The following is a 16,936-nucleotide window of genomic DNA, read 5'->3' as shown; positions in this document are numbered from 1 at the left end:
TAACAAGCAGGGGTTACTTAAAGTTAATGGGTAGTCCAGTAGGGCAGGGTGACCCTGTAAATCACCAGAAAGGCAGGTAATTGGAGAAAGCCGGTGGTGGCGAGAGATTTCCCACCACGACTGAGTCTGAGTGCAGCTTTAGCCGTGACGGCCGGGGGGCTTTCAGAGCAGGAGGGAGTGGATGGGGGCCAGTGAACGTGCGGAACGGCGTGAGGCCGCGTGCCAGCATGCTGGCGGGTACACCGTGGGGCATAGCCCGCATTGCCCCAGCGCTCATTCCCCAAATCTTTCTCCATTGAGCTGGTGCCCAGCAACCGCATCCCCTGACAACGGTCACTAACATGTGATTTCAGCATCACTCTGCGCCAGTACCAGAGCGGGCCTCTTGCCACTGAATCGTTTTCGAAGACCGGCTCCAAGCCCAGGCCTTTCTGCTGTCATTCTGCTGTTCTGATGTGATGAACATTGTGATGTAACAACCAGTATGATGTCATAATTATGATGCCATTGTCATCACGATGCCTACCCCCAGAAGAGCTGGGCTACTAAACACTAATACAAATTGCCCTTTAACAGCTACAACCAACAGCAAACGAGTTCCTCTGAGCCAAAGTACACAAACACGCAGACACACACAGACACACAAACACACAGACACACACACTGTATCTTCCGCAAAGCTCTGGAAATGCAGGAAAAAAATTTTTTTAAATTGATCTTTTCATTTTGCAAAGTAGATGAATAACAGGAAATCAAAGGACATGCGCACACTGGAGTGTTTGTAACACTGGAGAGTGTATTTTACTTCATTTGTGCTTGGAATGCGGCGTTAAGCTCAGCAAGCAGTTTTGCAGCATTATTACTTTCAAGAGAAATATATTTAACAAGCACAAAATATGTTGCTAGCCACCTCAGAAAAGTAATAGTCAAAGAAACAACCGAGGGGTTTTAGGGGAGCAGCGGATGAAGGACGATCAGCACCCAGGGCTACGACAGGGGAAGTGTCTCTCCGTACATAGGGCGGGGCCTCACCCTCCTCCGTACATAGGGCGGGGCCTCACCCTCCTCCGTACATAGGGCGGGGCCTCACACTCCTCCGTACATAGGGCGGGGCCTCACACTCCTCCGTACATAGGGCGGGGCCTCACACTCCTCCGTACATAGGGCGGGGCCTCACCCTCCTCTGTACATAGGGCGGGGCCTCACGGTCTTTGCAGTGACATTAATTTGGGGTCTGTATTTAAGAAATGCATTTCGGGCTTAATCATTTAAAATGTGTGTTTTGAGTGTGTCACATAACAGATATAAGAATGCATAATTGATAGGTTTACATCAAGCCCCCCTCTTCACCAGACTGCTTCTCAGATTCTGGGTCAATTTATAATTAAAGTTAAAGGCACCGTAGCACCATAGCGCCACCTTCAGAGCAAGGGTGCCGCTATCATCCGCAAACATACAGGATGTAGGTATAAGACATAACGCACTGACTCTGTTTCCACGGAGACGGCGCAGATGTCCAGCAGATGTGGTTTATGAACTAATCGGCTGTGAGTGTTTATTGTCTATTGTGGTGTTTATTTATTCCATAAAAATCGCCTGTCTTTGTGTGCCCTGCGCGTGTCATGCAGCGATTGCATGCTGAATTAAGTCCCAGATGATGTCCCACTGTGAGATACAATGTTAAGAAGGCTTTTCACGATTTATAACCGTAAGACAAGCGCTTGGCAACGGCATCTCCATTATCGGGAACTCGCGAATGCTCTGATTCTGACACGTTTCCAGGGGCAAAATTACTCTCCGTTAATGCTGAAGAACAGCGTCGCCTTCATAGCAAGACAGTCACAAATCTGTCTTATGTACAGCAAATGCCAGGCGAATGGCAATTCCCCCATGATCTTGTTAGAGAACAGAATTGACACAATTTTACTAATTAGCTGTCAAATAGAAACCACAGATCCACAGACATCCACATATGTCAAATGATTGCTAAAATGTTGGTCCCTGTTTAAAAAAAATCACTTCATTTCATTGCATATTTTCCTAAGTGAAAAGCATGTTTCTTTAATTCATTCGCATGGTTCACCATGCACGAAGTTTGAAACTCGCCATTTCAATTGTTCCAAGTCCCTTGGCTTCATGCCCGTAATCACTCGGTCTGTAGGTTTACACACAGTCTGTAGAAAGGGGATACATTAATACAGTGATCCCCCGCCTATCGCGGACGATGCATTTCAGACCCATCAGCGATAGGTGAAATTCCGCGATATAGAAAGACCATATAAATAAAGATTTTATTTTTATAATTTAAGCCTTAAATTTAAACACATGCAAACTTATTAAAACAACACATATATGTGGATGATATGAGCAACATAATAATAACAATAATAAAAAAATAATAATATGTAATGTATGTATGTGTGTACTGTATATATATCCTTCGGCGTACCGTCGATTCATTCAAGCCATAATGGCGTGCGACGTCCGCGTAACGCTTTCCTTCCTGAAGCATATCCAGGAGTTTTACCTTCTTCTGAATGGCGCTGGCGCTTAGGCTCACCACTCCCAGAAGGCTTAGAAGATGCAGGACGCCTGGGAGCCATCGTAGGGCTTAAAACAAAACGAAAACAATCGGACCACAAGCAATGTACGCGATACGCAGAGAACTGTGACGCGTCGGGTGAAAATCCGCGATATAGCGGGGGATCCCTGTACTGCTAGAACGCAGCACTAAAAACTTCAGGGTTTCCATTATGTTCTGTATATAATTAACTTTTAATGATGTATAATTGTGTCAGTGTAGGCTGTATGAAACAGCAGAGGACCGAGATTTTTGTATGGAAAGGGAACCATCTGTGTTCCTGCACTGTGATGCCGCTTTGGAGTTGAAATCAGAGGGTCTTTGCAGTAAGATGCTTTTTTTGCCTTGTTGGCAAAACATCTGCCGTCCATCGACGGGGTGAAGCGGCGCTGGGAACAGGCATCTTCTCCATCCGGAGCCTCAGTGGTGGTCCGCAGAGACTGAGCAGACCCTCGGGAAATTTGAGTGTGAAGGGTGATCCTTCACGCTAACGGATGTGTTTCGTGCTGTAATGTTACTGCCGTCAGCATGGTTACCATGGGTGGTCAGGGGGACAGGGTCGGAATGCCTGCGTCACATCAGGAGGGTACAGACTCTTCCGGAACATCCGGAAACATGTAGTCCCATTATAGTGTAAAGCGGTAGAGGCATGTGACTCCTTCATCATGAGGAACCAGCCATGAAGGTAACTGTCAGTAACAGACCTTTCATCTTTTCAACCCTTTATCCTCGCCTCACCCCTTCATGTTCACATCACCCTTTCATTTTCACATCACCTTTTCATCCTCACCTCACCCATTCATTTTCACATCACCTTTTCATCCTCACATCACCCTTTCTTCCTCACCTCATCCCTCCATTTTCACCTCATCCCTCAGCCGCTGTCATCTCCAACTCGACACCCCAGAATGCCCTCCCCTTTCCACCTTTCCGTTTTGTCTACATTACTTCTGTCAGTTTGATCCCCCTGTCCTGAATATCTGTAACAGAATGAGAATATTTCATTGGCTGGATGTGGCTCTGGAGAAGCGGCCCACGTGCTGGATGGGTCCGGAACATTATTCTTTCCTGGACGTGAAATGTCCCCAGCGCCTGGCGTTCCTGATACTGCGCCCCCCGTAGCACAAGGATCCCAGGCCCGTGCCGGACCCCCCCTGCCCCCACCCCCAACCACTGATAAGCCTGAGGAATGTGAATCAGCAAAGCAGGGGGTGGGGGGGGGGGGGGTCACGTTTTTCTCCCCACAGGGGCTTTTTATGAAATTCCTTCAAAACCCTGACTGCTCCCGTGTCGGAGCTGTGCTGAGAGAATCATGGCATCCCTGGGCGCCTGTGCTAACGGCCTGAAGTATCACCTCCTTTCTGCGAGGGTCAATTACATAAATGGAAAGTATGGCATGCGGCGTTTGCGCGGCTCCCTTAGGCGCGGCCCCAGCTGTGCGGGACAAAGCCGCTGCCTTCCATTATTCTCCTTCCGCAGCACTATCCCGCGTTGGCTGCTTCATCTTCAGCGTGAGCAGAAACTCTGCTATTGATTTAATTCTGTTGACATGGTGTTTCTGTTCACTGCCCCCCCCCCCCCCAATTCTCCTCTGGCCCTCTCTCTCTCCCTGTCCCCCTCTCTCCTTTTCTCCTTCCACACACCCAGCGACGTCGCCGGCTGGTCCTGTCGGTGCCCCCCCCTCTTTGCCGGCAGGCTGTGCCAGCTCAGTGCCTGCATGCGTAACCCATGCCTCCATGGGGGTGCCTGCGTGCCTCGGCCCCCCAGCGACACTGTGTGCCTCTGTCCCTACGGGAGAGCCGGCCTCCTCTGCCAGGACGGTAGGAAGTGATGTCATTAGCCAACATAACACAGCCGCCTTGCTGCTCGGCATGCTGGGAAACGAGCGCCCAGGAGCATCTTGGGGCCGGTCAGTCGACTGGCCTGCGGCAAGTGAGGATTTTTGGTGCCATTACAGAGTTCCAGGGCACTGGATGCACTTTGGATCCAGTGCATCTGTGATTTTCTGCCTCTTAATACAGTCAGCCAGCATTCCAAGGGGCCCCGAGGTATTTGCATGAGTGTTTCAATGTAGGGGCCTGCAATAAAAAGGGGCCTCAACTAACGTAAACCACCCCCCACCACCATCACATAAAATAGTAGGGGGGGGGGGGGGGGGCGGTGTCTAATGTTTTCAGGTAAGTAATGTGCTCCCCAGGCAGGCTGCTGTGTGGTTAGCATCATTAGCACGGTTAGCGTCATTAGTATGGTTAGCATCATTAGCACGGTTAGCGTCATTAGTATGGTTAGCGTCATTAGTATGGTTAGCGTCATTAGCACGGTTAGCGTCATTAGTATGGTTAGTGTCATTAGTATGGTTAGCATCATTAGTATGGTTAGCGTCATTAGCACGGTTAGCGTCATTAGTATGGTTAGCATCATTAGTACGGTTAGCGTCATTAGCACGGTTAGCGTCATTAGTATGGTTAGCATCATTAGTATGGTTAGCATCATTAGCACGGTTAGCGTCATTAGTATGGTTAGCATCATTAGTACGGTTAGCGTCATTAGCACGGTTAGCGTCATTAGTATGGTTAGTGTCATTAGTATGGTTAGCATCATTAGTATGGTTAGCGTCATTAGTATAGTTAGGACATTGTACTTGAGGCCAGAGCTGCGGAATTCTTCTGCAGGACCTTTCAGAGGGTTGCCGGTGGATACCTGGTATTTAACCAGGGGCAGATTAATACACAGGCTATCCTAGGCTATAGCCTAAGGCTGCGGCAAACTTCAGGGTTCTGCCTCAGGCTAAACGGAGCAGCTAGTTAAACTGTCAGTGCCTGAGTATCCATGCTGATGTCAGCCTAGGGCCCCCGGATAAGTTAATCCTCCCCCAATTTTAACAATTGGGCAGGCAGTATTAATAAAGCTATTGGCTTTGTCAAAGCAAACACCGCCAGACAAACTGAAATTTCACTTGAGTTCATGGAAGTCTCAAATATCTGAGCAATTAACAAGATCAGTCATACAGGTCTCTTTTAGAAGCATATGAAATTGAATATCATTTAGGGTGAAATTCCTTTAATAAATTCTAAATGTACATCCTGCACATAGCTTTAAGTAATTATCTAATCTTATGGAAGGTGCTGCCATCTTGGTGTCGTCCAGAAGGGGACATGGCCCCCGCCCTGAGGTCATGACCCCCGTCCTTGGGTTATGGCCCAAATCCTGAGGACAAAGCCCCTACTATGCCCCCCCCCCCATGGGAACACATTCACCCCCATGTGGACACAGCCCCCGCCATGGGGACACGTTCACCCCCGTGTGGACACAGCCCCCCCCATGGGGACACATTCACCCCCATGTGGACACAGCCCCCGCCATGGGGACACATTCACCCCCGTGTACACAGGACCCTTATTCTGTTGCGTTCCTTTACATTCCTGATATATTTCCTGGTTCTCTGAGTGGGTGAGCAAATGGTGACTAAGCTGGTTTATAAATGTGAAACACTTAATAATAATGATCATCGTCATTATAAATCTGATAGGAACTGACTGTGATGCTTAGGTTTATGTATTTTAAATCTACCCATCTGTATGAGTGAACCCAGAAGACTGTATGCTTGCAGCGTGTCACCGGGGATGTGACCTAACGTGCGGGGTGTCCTTCCATGGCCCAGGGCCAACCACCCCCCCACTGTTCTCAAATCTACCAGCGTCACACTGGCTGTGGCTGACATTCAAATGTGATGCCAGATAACAGGAGATAACATCAGAGTCCGTATCGATTGGCACTGAAGCCCCGTTTCCCCTGGTGCCTCCCCCGCCCCCCCGCCAGCTCGTCCCTCAAAGAGCCTCTTCCTAACAGAGCCTCAAAGGGCAGGCTGCCTGCATTCACTTCCTGACCCTGAGGATTTTCATTTTGTGGGCCGAATGTTTAGAGGTTTATTGGTAACGTGAATGACAATTAAATGGGTTAGCCTCATTTATATTTAAAGCCCCGGAGCTTGGGGGGTGGAGTCCCTTTTCTGAGGGAATCTGGCTCCCACCTCCTCTGATTGGTGTTGTGATTGTAGAGCTAAGTTAAAGCATCGCAGAGCAGTGTTGGGGAGACACAGTATACAGAATAATATCCAAAAAGCCTCAGGAGCGGCATGCAGTCACTTTTGCTGGAATTGTTTCACAGTCGCAGGTCATGCGGGCTGTTGGGGGCAGCAGCGTGTCGCATTCATGTCTGAAGGCCTGAAACAGCAGCTGTTAGCGCCGGGGCTCTGCCAAGGACGCCCTACTACCCGGAGGTCAGCTGTCTGAATGCAGAAGCCGCTGTCATTCACCCCCCCCAGTACCCTGAATGTGCACTGAAATCTCACCGTGACAACCTCCCACACTGTGGGGGTCCGTTTCACTTTAATGCACGTCCCCACAACACAAACCATTTGCATGCGTGATGCTCACAGAACTGGCTTGGGCCCAGTCACCCTCGCACCTCCCCGGGTGTGGCCGGAACAGATCGCAAATGCTCGCCCCCACAAATGTGCCTGGGGAGGGACGCGTCACCTCCTCCCCTCTCGCCGAGTGACGAGACCTGGCTGTGTTTGGGAACAGCTGTCAGTCTGTGCAAGTCACCGATCACAGACTCACTGGAAGGGGCTTGTCTGCATCTGTGGGAACCTGACTGGCTGAAATGGTGCCCGTTTGCTCACGACAGGCTCATGCGGCGAAAGCAGAACGCTTCAAGGTACAACGGCGAGACCCTGACAAGATGGCTGCTCTTTGTAGTCTTCGTTTTTTTTCTGATTTTTCAGGTTGACTGTCAGATGCTCCATTCCAGTGCAGGGAAGGCTGGGAGATCGTCTTTAGATCCAGTACAGGCTGGGAAAGTGTGAATTGTTGCCGTCTCCGCTCTGAGCCCAGCTCCATACCCACACATGCTGACCACCTGAAGGCAAACGCACGGACGCCTCGGCGCCATAGTGCCGCGTGTCAGATGGAACATGAGATGACTTCTGGTTCCCTTGTTTCTTAAGCAGATGGGGCTGAAATGGTAAGATGGTTCTGGAATGATCTCCAGCTGACGTTTGTACTCTCTGTGCCAAAGCACGGCCATCGTCTCAGGACCCAAAATGGCTCGACTATTAATCCTGCTTTTTTAAATATTCAAAGGAGGAAAAGGTCGGGGGTCTGCGCATGTCGGTATGCCTGCGTCTGCATTTATTATTTTTTCTTATGCCTTTTTTTCCAAGCTGTTGCTCCACAATTAGAAACCCATTCCATAATAATGTGTAATTATTTTAATAAGTCCTGAACACTATGATTATTTTTGCATCTTTCTGAGTGCCAACGCATCATCAGATACTCAGAGGTCATTCACATTTAATTAGCAGCCTGTTTTTTCTAAAGCAATATTTTTTTTAAAGAAAGCAGGGACGGACAATCCTAGGGGTAACTGGGGCTAAGTGCCACACTCAAGGGCCCAATGGTGAAATCACTCTGCTGACTTTAGGATTTGAACCAGCAACCTTCTCATCACGAGAACTGCATCCTAACCCACTGAACCACAGAGCACTCCCCGTGCATTTCATGGGACACTCGACATGTTCTCCAAAGGACTGATGGGGGCCCTGTCCTTTTGTGGTGTCCGATGGGGGGGCGTATCCTCTCATAGGGGCCAGTGGAGCCCTTAATAAAACTCCGCCTCCCTCTTGTAATCCCCTCAGATGTGCAGTTGACTGCCACAAACGTAACACATTTCCCGTTCTGTCACCATCTGTTGCTTTGTCGTTTAACGGGTGTATCGCCATCTCACATCACGAAAGAGATGAAAGTGCCAGCGAAGGAGTAGGAATAAAATGACCCAAAAAGCCACCCCAAAACACATCCATGCCGTATGGAAGTAAACGTTTATTCAGTCACATACTCACGGCATTTCTACGAGAGGCTTTCAGGAGCTGCCTGACTACAGACACCGAAAGCCTCAAGCTGCCCGTCTCTCAGTGTCACTGCCGATAATGACACACGACGGGATGAAACCTCCACAAACGGCTTTGTCTTGAAGCGGGGGAGACGAGGCCGCCGATTGGAAGATGCATATCCCCTGCAAATGAAAGGGGAGCGATTTACAGCTCGCAGCCTCGGGACAGAAAGCGCGACGCGGCAGGACGCGGCAGGACGTGGTGGGCAGCCTGCGAGGATGTCGGAGTGTTCATGAAGGTCTCTGATGTCTGCTGGAGGGACAAGGGAGGCCTACGTACGATGTACTGAAGGGGTTAGTGTAGCGAATAACAGGACCAGAGACATGATATCGTCTGTTTAAAAGGTGCTCTGATTTTTAAGCCTTGGGCGGACATTGATAAGGCCTCCCCTGCCCCCCCGACTGCTCCCTCATGGTAAACATTATGTATGAATCTGGGGGGGGGGGGTTCTCTCTGAATAGAAACCTGGTTAAGCAGCTAATTATTCTGAAATGAAATTGGGAAGAAAATAAGGCAACAGCATTTGCTCAGAAAGGCATCCTATTCCTTCCCCTTCACCAAAGCAAGAAACAGCGGAAGTCAGCGTCCTCGTGATTATGGTGGATCAACAGCGCCATCGTGTGGCACACCACTGCTCATACAGTGACATATTGCAAGGCATGGAAAATGAAATTTAAGTGAAATCCAGGTGGAAAAAAGAATAGCTATGTCAAGAAGAAAAATTGGATTAAATAGCAGCGTGAGTCCGAGGTAGAACTCCGCAACCCCGAGGTGAACAGCGGCATCTATTCTGATTCCAGGTCACACCTCAGACACGGCGCTGGCAACGGATCCAGCTGCTGCAGCAGGACAACAAAATGCAGATTAGACAGTGAATAATGCGGCCGGGGGGGCGGCAGCGAGTTGTTATGGTTACATTTGCACCCGGACAGTAGTTATTATATGTGCCAATCAGAGAATATGCTGTAAAAGAAAAAGCAGTTAGTAATTAAACGCTGTGTGAAGACTTATGTTTCCGTCAGTACAGGGATATGCAGAGATTCATTATTCCCATTATTCCGAAACAGAAAGCAGTGTCCTCAGGAATGTCCGGCAGCACCGCAGTCGGCATCACAATCCGGGGGGGTGGGGGTTAATATTAGTGAGTATTAAGAAGATGGTTCCTTTAATTCTCCATTTGTCGTGTGTCTGTACTCCCTGTGCATGTACACCCTGTAGAATGTTCTGGTGAATCCATATGGCTGTGCCATATCTCCTGAATCTGAGCAACAGCCTGGTGACCCCCCCCCCCCGGCGTCCCTCTTCTCTCGCAGCCGTCAACATCAGCCGCCCCAGCTTTGGAGGCACTGACCGCTTCGGGTACTCCTCGTTTGTGGCGTACGCCTCCCTCCCAGACTCCAGCTCCTCCTACGAGTTCTCGCTGAAGCTCACGTTCGCCGGCACTGCGTCCTCCTTCAGAGATGGCCTCATCCTGTTTGCCGGGCAGAAGGGACTCGGTGAGTTCCGCCCGTGACACTTCCGGCAGGATGGAGACTCCGGCCCAGTGCGGTATCAGATGGCAAGATAATAGCTTCGGTCTCTAGGGGGCAACGGCTCCGTGGGGGGGGGTCCAGGAGCGGTTACACACACTCTGCGGCTTACGGTGCTGTGGCACATGAGTCACCATCTCCGTCACTGCGCTTTCCCGTCCTACCCTTACTAAAGATTCTTCCCTGCGGTCTCCCCTGCCGGCGCGTCTCGTAAAGTCAGCATCCCGGCAGAGCCAGGATACTTATGTCCTTTCCACGCCAGGCCATTTCCCGTCCTCTGTGTTATTTTAAGCACCGTCCACGGACACAAACAGATGACGGAATCTATTATCTGCCCGCGTCGATTAAACGGCAGGGTCACCAGTTACCAGCTGGCCAGGTGGCGTGGCACACTGCTAAACTGCCTGGCTGCAATAGCAGCTCGCTTCTCGGAAGAATCGCAGGTGGGTAACGATGCAAAGGGGATGAATGCGGACTCCTGTGGTCTCCTCGCAGGACCATGGGTTAAGGTGATTTATCGAGGCCCTCCAAAGGAAGATGTCCCTATGAGTAATGATGCAATTGCCAGTGAACCCCCGGTGGAGGGTGGACTCAATCGAATCAGAAAGCAGCAGCCACATAATTTGTAATTCTGTGTCTTACTGGCCGTGTTTAATTTTACACGATGGCCTGGATCCACCACTGCACATAATATTTTACAGGTGAGCAAGAGAATAACGGCGGAAGACTGATAGATTCAGGGGAGGCTGCCTTTCGCGGATTCCCTGAGGATGGGATTATTCAGCAGCAGGATGTAGGATGGTGCAGGCAGCTTGGCTTAGGTGGAATGTCCTCCTCAGGCGGTGGGTTGCTTCTCCATATCTCTGCAGGTGTGAATGGAGATGACTTCCTGGCGTTAGGCGTATGGAGAGGCAGGATCATTCACAGGTTCAACCTGGGCTCTGGAGTCGGAACCATCGTCAGCGCCCCCCTCAGCCAGAAGCCCGACATCCATACGGTCCATTTCGGCCGGTCCCTCAGAACCGGCTGGCTAAAGGTCTGCCCTGTAACACTTTCTACACTGTCCTCAGTTCACTGCAGCTTGCAGTGAAGGTGTCAGAATGAAACATTGGCTATCAGTCAAGTTGCTTCCATCCAGTCCAGCTACTGGCTGATTTGAATATTTCCCATGGTTCTAATTCCTGTGAGATACAATGACTGTCACTCCAGCTGCCCAGGGTGCTGTAAGTCCCCGACTGGATAATACTGAATAAGGCCGCTCTGTTTTAAGGTTGATAACCAGAGGAACCGGACCGGGTCGTCTCCAGGACCTCTGGTTGGCCTGAACACTTTCAGTTGGCTCTACGTGGGTGGATTCAGCGAACATACACCTGAACTTTTGCCACATGGCGTTCGTTTCCGCAGCGGCTTCCAGGGTGAGGGAGCTTCTCTTCATCGATGCTATCCACATTCACCATGTCAACACTAACCCTGAAACCCTAACCATAACCCTAACCCCAACCATGATTGAGGTGAGGGTTAGGATGGCATTAAGTTTATGGCTATGATCAGGATTAGGCCTGAATTTATACATACAGGTAGGCCTGGAATTAGGGTCATGGCTAAGATTAAGGCTGGGGTTTGATATGGGGTTACAATTAGGATTAGAGGTCAGATTTGTTCCAGTTTCCATAATCCTTGCCCCAACTCTAACCCCAAACCAAACCACAGGCCAAATACTAATCCCAGACTTTAACATTAATCCCAAACCAAATCCAAATCCTAACATCCTAACCCTAATCCCAGAAAAATAATAGCTCCAACCCTAATTCTAGGCCTAACCCTAAAGTCTCGCATGCTCATAGTCAGCATTTTCACCGTTTGAACGCTGATAGTCCCATGCTGGCAGATTTGTATTGCTTAGCTCACACCCCCATGGAGTTTAACCAGAGAAATGCAGTGCCTCTCTAATGGGTAAGGCAGCAGAGGCCGTCCCAGGACTCTGGGTTCGAGGTCAGGCGTCCTGTTTTGGTTGAATCACCATTTGGCAGTTAAGCAGTAATTGGTTCCTATTTTGGGGGGGGCTAGAGTCACTGGTTTTCGTCCCGTGTGCAGTTTTTTGGTGTAAATGACTTTGACAGGACTGTTGAACAAATCATTATTACTGTCAGCGTCTTCATCTATTTGCCTGCAGGATGCATCGTCGCGCGCCTACCTCCCCCCCCCCCCCCCGGAACGCCTTATGGGGCCTTGATTTTACAGGAGTCGTCTCACGCCTCTCTACGCTGCCTCAGCGACGATAATGGCTATGAATATTATTACGCAGAGTAGCGGTAATACTTCTGTTACGATTATGATAAGTGCAATGAGGTATTACTGCACTGTAATTGGAGTTGAACGAGTCTGTGTAGGAGCGATTCTACTTCCTCGGCCCAAGACGCGTGTTTGGGAAAAATGAGGAGGATGACAGGCTCACGCTGACCTGCCGCGTGCGGGTCGGCTCTGGGTCGGCCGGCGGGAGGCCGAGGAGGGAGGGGCGCGCTCTGCTGGAGACGTGGTCATGGGTTGCCATCCCCTGATCTGATTGCTGTGACAGTCCACTATTGACACACCCACCACTGGGGCATCCGGGGGGGGGGAGGGATTCATAAAGGACACCACATCCAACTTACCTGAGAACTGCTGCGGTTTGCGGACTCGGTGGGTGAGGCAGTTCAGGCCATGCTGGAGAAACAAGCCTGTGTGTGTGTGTGTGTGTGTGTGTGTGTGTCGACGTCATGGGGGGGGGGGGGGGGTGTCACAGGTTGTCATGGTAATCAGCAGTCCACAGGACAGACCATACAAGTGAACATGTACCATTAAAACATCACACTGCTCATAAATATAAGGCATCATTTAAATGAAACACAAACAGGCTGGATTGCGGGTGGCGATGCAGTTTATATCTGTACTTGTGCTTGTAATGTATCGTTACCTTGGTGATGTTTAATCCGCATCAGCTACACCAATGTTTTTAGCAAATGCACAGTGGAGACAAACAAAAGCTTCAATGTTGATTCAGCGCCTTGATTTTAAGGAGATCAGTTATAAATGGGTCACGCACTGGACCAGAACCAGTGTCTCTTTCACGAGTCTCAAGCCATCTTCATGCAGCCCCCCCTCCCCAGCATAAATATCAGCACTGTCATCCTCAGAAAGGTCTCTGCCTCACAGTGTCGAGCGTTTAGCGACACTCAGAAAGCAGGTGGTGCCTCATGAACCTTCACGGGCGCGTGACGGGCAAGCAGTGTGTTCAGGCGGCTGACGGACCGGATCGTGTCCACAATCTGATCCGGTGGAAGCGACTCGCGTTAGCGGCAGCACCATCCCAACAGAGATCACGAGCGAGGCGTGGGCTTCCCATGGTACTGCTGCCCCACCTTCCTAAGACGGAACAAGGAGAAACAGGAGATTATAGCAGACAGAAATCTCTCCATTTCACAGGAAGTCAGTGCTGTCTGGTGCACAGAGCTCGGTGGTCTTTGCCTGATAATGAGACAGAACCGGTTTTCCACACATGAATCATTCATCTTTGCACTGGTGCCTTTGTCTTCTACATCGGGGATTATATTAACCAGCCCTCAGTTAACCAGGGATTATATTAACCAGTAGCCATCCTACCTCACAGGTTGCATCTTCGACTTGCTGTTGCGGACGCGGAGAGGGGCCAGGTTGCAGCCCCTGGAGGGCCAGCCCATCCTGGGCCGCAGTGTGGGGCAGTGTGGGGTCAACCCATGTGCTCTGGTCCGGTGTCAGAACGGTGGAACGTGTTTGAACTCCACCTCATCTGTGTAGTATGTACCGCCACCATACTTTATGTGCAGTTTAGCGCAGTTCATGGAACAGCCCAGCAGGTGGTGTAGTGGTTAATGAAGTCTGGAAAGCACTACCACAATGACCAGATGACGTGTCCATCTGAAAAACAAGGTGCGAGTGAATTGTCCTTTTACTGTTCCCTGAGTCACAGTATGGTCTGTTTTAATATCTGGTGCTGCAACATTCCAGCATTACAGCCCGTGAACTAAATCTAGAAGGTAAAACACAACATATATTTGTGCTTTTTGCATTTTAAATATAGCATTATAAAAATTAATACTTTGTTCACTGGGTAATGAAATGTTATTTTTTGTCGTCATTTTAAAGTTTAAAAATTACAGATTATCATTTTAATATACACATAACCTAATGTCACCACAGTGAATAAATCTTAATTTGTGTTAACCATTTAGTAACACTAACCACTAGTGGGCAGTAGACAATTTCAGTGCTGATTCTGTCGTCTTCTATAGCTGCCAATGCCCATCTGGATGGAAGGGGGCGCTCTGCTCTGAGACCATGTCCGCCTGCGACACTGAGCACGTACCCCCTCCCTCCTGTGCCCACGGCTCCACCTGCATTCCTCTCCTTGATGGCTACACTTGCCAGTGCCCGCTGGGTACCACGGGGCAGCGCTGTCAGCAAGGTTTGAGAGCGACCGGAGCCTTCCTGTCACCCACATGCTTCTCATGCTGCGCTGCTTTCTGAGGCCTGGTACTTCAGCAAAGAAAAGTGCTGAATGTCAGTGTCCTGCTGGACTATGGGAGCCTCTGCCCCATGGCTGACTGTCCTCTGTGCAAACCTATGGGTGCAAGACAGGGAACAGCCCAGGACGGGGCACCAGCCCACCACAGGGCACGCTCACCCACCAGTCACTCACACAAGGAATAGCTTGCCAACACCTATTAGCATCAGCATATTTTTGGAAAGGGGGGGACTGGAGGACCCAGAGGAAACCCCACAGGGAGAACATGCAACACACAGTCATGGTGGAGACTCAAACCCTGGTCCCAGAGATGTGAGGCAACAGTGCTAAGCCCCACACCACCGTGCCACCCCAGGAAGGGACGCGTCACTGACAATATCGTGGGAATACTGTGTGTGTTTAAGGGGGGGCAGGGGCTTGGGGCTGCCCCTTGGTGCTTTAGGGATAGAATAAATATCTCCATTACCTGTGTTTGATCTATACTCTCAGAACAGGGCACTGACCTGACAGGGGAAATTAACACGAATTAATATAAAACTGTAAGGTCTCATGTTTTATATATATTCATTTAATATAATAAAAACAAACCAAACATTGGTGTTTTGTGCCCATAGCCCTGGCCATAAGTGACCCATTCTTCAATGGAACCCAGTCATCCTGGATGTCATTCCCACTCCTTGGTGTCAAGCACAGGACTGAGGTGGAGCTGCAGTTCCAGACTTTGTCACCAGAGGGCGTCATGTTCTACACAGCTCAGCATCCGAGTCAGGGAGCAGGTGGGAGCAGTGCAATGTGGATGTGTGGTGGTTTGCACGGCGGCAGCTGAGCCATGGCTCTGAAGCAATGTACGGGGTGACATTTCTGGCACTCGTACAGTAACACGGAGGGCAGTTAGCCTCACTAGCACACACTACTCACCTTTGCTTTCTGTACCTAGGAGATTTCTTCAGCCTCTCGCTCACCTCCGGCTTCATGCAGCTTCGCTATAACCTCGGCGACAGAACCGTGCAGCTGCAGTCAGCCAATGGGGTGGATGCGGGCGGCGGGAGCTGGCACACAGTGCGGGCAGGACGGCAAGGCACCCGAGGCTACCTGATACTGGACGGCGTGGAGGAGAGGTTGGATCCGCCCCCGGGTATGGCTATCCTCGACGTGGCCTCGGAAATGTTCGTGGGTGGCGTACCCACCTCTGACAACCTGCCCGCCGACGCAGTGGAAGGCGAGCCGATTGGATTTACTGGCTGTATCCGTGAACTTGTGGTGAACGGGCACCAGCTGGACCTCTCAGAGATGGGAGCGTTAGACGGCGCCAATGTCGGCGACTGCGATGGGACGGCCTGCGGCTTCCACGTGTGCAGAAACGGAGGCCACTGTACCGCTGTGAGCTCTGAGGCAGCCGTCTGCACCTGCCCCCCTCTCTGGACCGGCCCCACATGTAGCCTGTCGGTCTTCTGCTTGAACAATCTCTGCCGGCATGGTTCCACCTGCGTGCCAGACCTGACCTCGGCCTCATACCACTGCTCCTGCCCGCTGGGATGGGAAGGCATGCGCTGTGAGAGAGACACGTCCCTGAGATCCGCTGGCTTCCTGGGAAATTCATTCCTGAAGTACAGGGACCCCAAATACCCAAGCAGGACCCTTACATACACAAAGATTGCCTTTAACTTCACCAGCAGTTCAAGCGACGGCCTGGTGCTGTGGATGGGCAAAGTGGAATATGAAGATGAAGACTACCTTGCAATCGGCCTTCACGACGGACACCTGAAAATGGCCGTGACCCTAGGGGAGAGTCTGTCCATCCCCCTCGTTCACAGAGGTGCCAGGCTGTGCTGTGAGAAATGGCATCATCTGGAAGTGGTTCAGAACAGGACAGCAGTCGAAGCATTCATCGATGGCAAGCTGGTGGTCTTTGAGGACATCGACCCTTCAGAGCAGTATGTGGCGTTGGACTATGGTGGCATCTTTTACTTCGGGGGATTCGAACTGTACAGGAACACGTCAGAAGTAACACACGGCCTGTTCTCTCAGGGATTTGTGGGAAAGCTTAAAGATGTCTTTTTGTATGATGACTTAAGGGCACTAGAGTTTCTCCAAAACTCAGAAGGTGTTAATGTTTATGAAGGAGACTGAAGAGAGATGGCTGGAACTCAACCTATACAGGTGTTCTGGGGCCGGGAACAGCGATAAATCAAAGCATTAAAAAAAAAAAAAAAAAAAAAAAAGCACTCCGTGAATGCTTTTACACAGCGACCTTGGTCCTTACCTCCAATAAGAGCAGGCATTACCTGTTACTCACACCTCTGATGATTAACCTTATTTACAGCACAAACAAG

The 16,936-nt window shown here is 50.3% G+C and overlaps 1 protein-coding gene and 1 long non-coding RNA gene across 2 annotated transcripts in view; one reads left to right on the top strand and one right to left on the bottom strand.

Annotated features, from left to right (window-relative positions):
• The window catches only part of eys (eyes shut homolog), a 150,671-nt gene extending 133,880 nt beyond the window's left edge, over positions 1–16,791 (top strand). Inside the window, exons 24-31 of the mRNA XM_023844746.2 lie at positions 4,229–4,401; positions 9,848–10,030; positions 10,933–11,099; positions 11,334–11,478; positions 13,710–13,875; positions 14,371–14,543; positions 15,218–15,379; positions 15,541–16,791. Of these exons, the coding sequence (XP_023700514.2) occupies positions 4,229–4,401; positions 9,848–10,030; positions 10,933–11,099; positions 11,334–11,478; positions 13,710–13,875; positions 14,371–14,543; positions 15,218–15,379; positions 15,541–16,733 (2,362 nt within the window). The 3' untranslated portion in view covers positions 16,734–16,791. The remainder of the gene's footprint in view (positions 1–4,228; positions 4,402–9,847; positions 10,031–10,932; positions 11,100–11,333; positions 11,479–13,709; positions 13,876–14,370; positions 14,544–15,217; positions 15,380–15,540) is intronic.
• Positions 12,963–14,444, bottom strand: LOC140588155 (uncharacterized). Its single transcript, XR_011989444.1, has 3 exons — positions 14,321–14,444; positions 13,703–13,996; positions 12,963–13,465 (listed from the first exon to the last, which is right to left on the bottom strand). It is a non-coding gene; the product is annotated as an uncharacterized lncRNA (long non-coding RNA).
• Positions 16,792–16,936: the final 145 nt, after the last annotated feature.

This window comes from Paramormyrops kingsleyae, chromosome 3, assembly GCF_048594095.1.
Source record: "Paramormyrops kingsleyae isolate MSU_618 chromosome 3, PKINGS_0.4, whole genome shotgun sequence".
Lineage (NCBI taxonomy): Eukaryota > Metazoa > Chordata > Actinopteri > Osteoglossiformes > Mormyridae > Paramormyrops > Paramormyrops kingsleyae.
The sequence above is the reverse complement of the archived record's forward strand: the minus strand, read 5'-3'. Positions and strand labels throughout refer to the sequence as shown.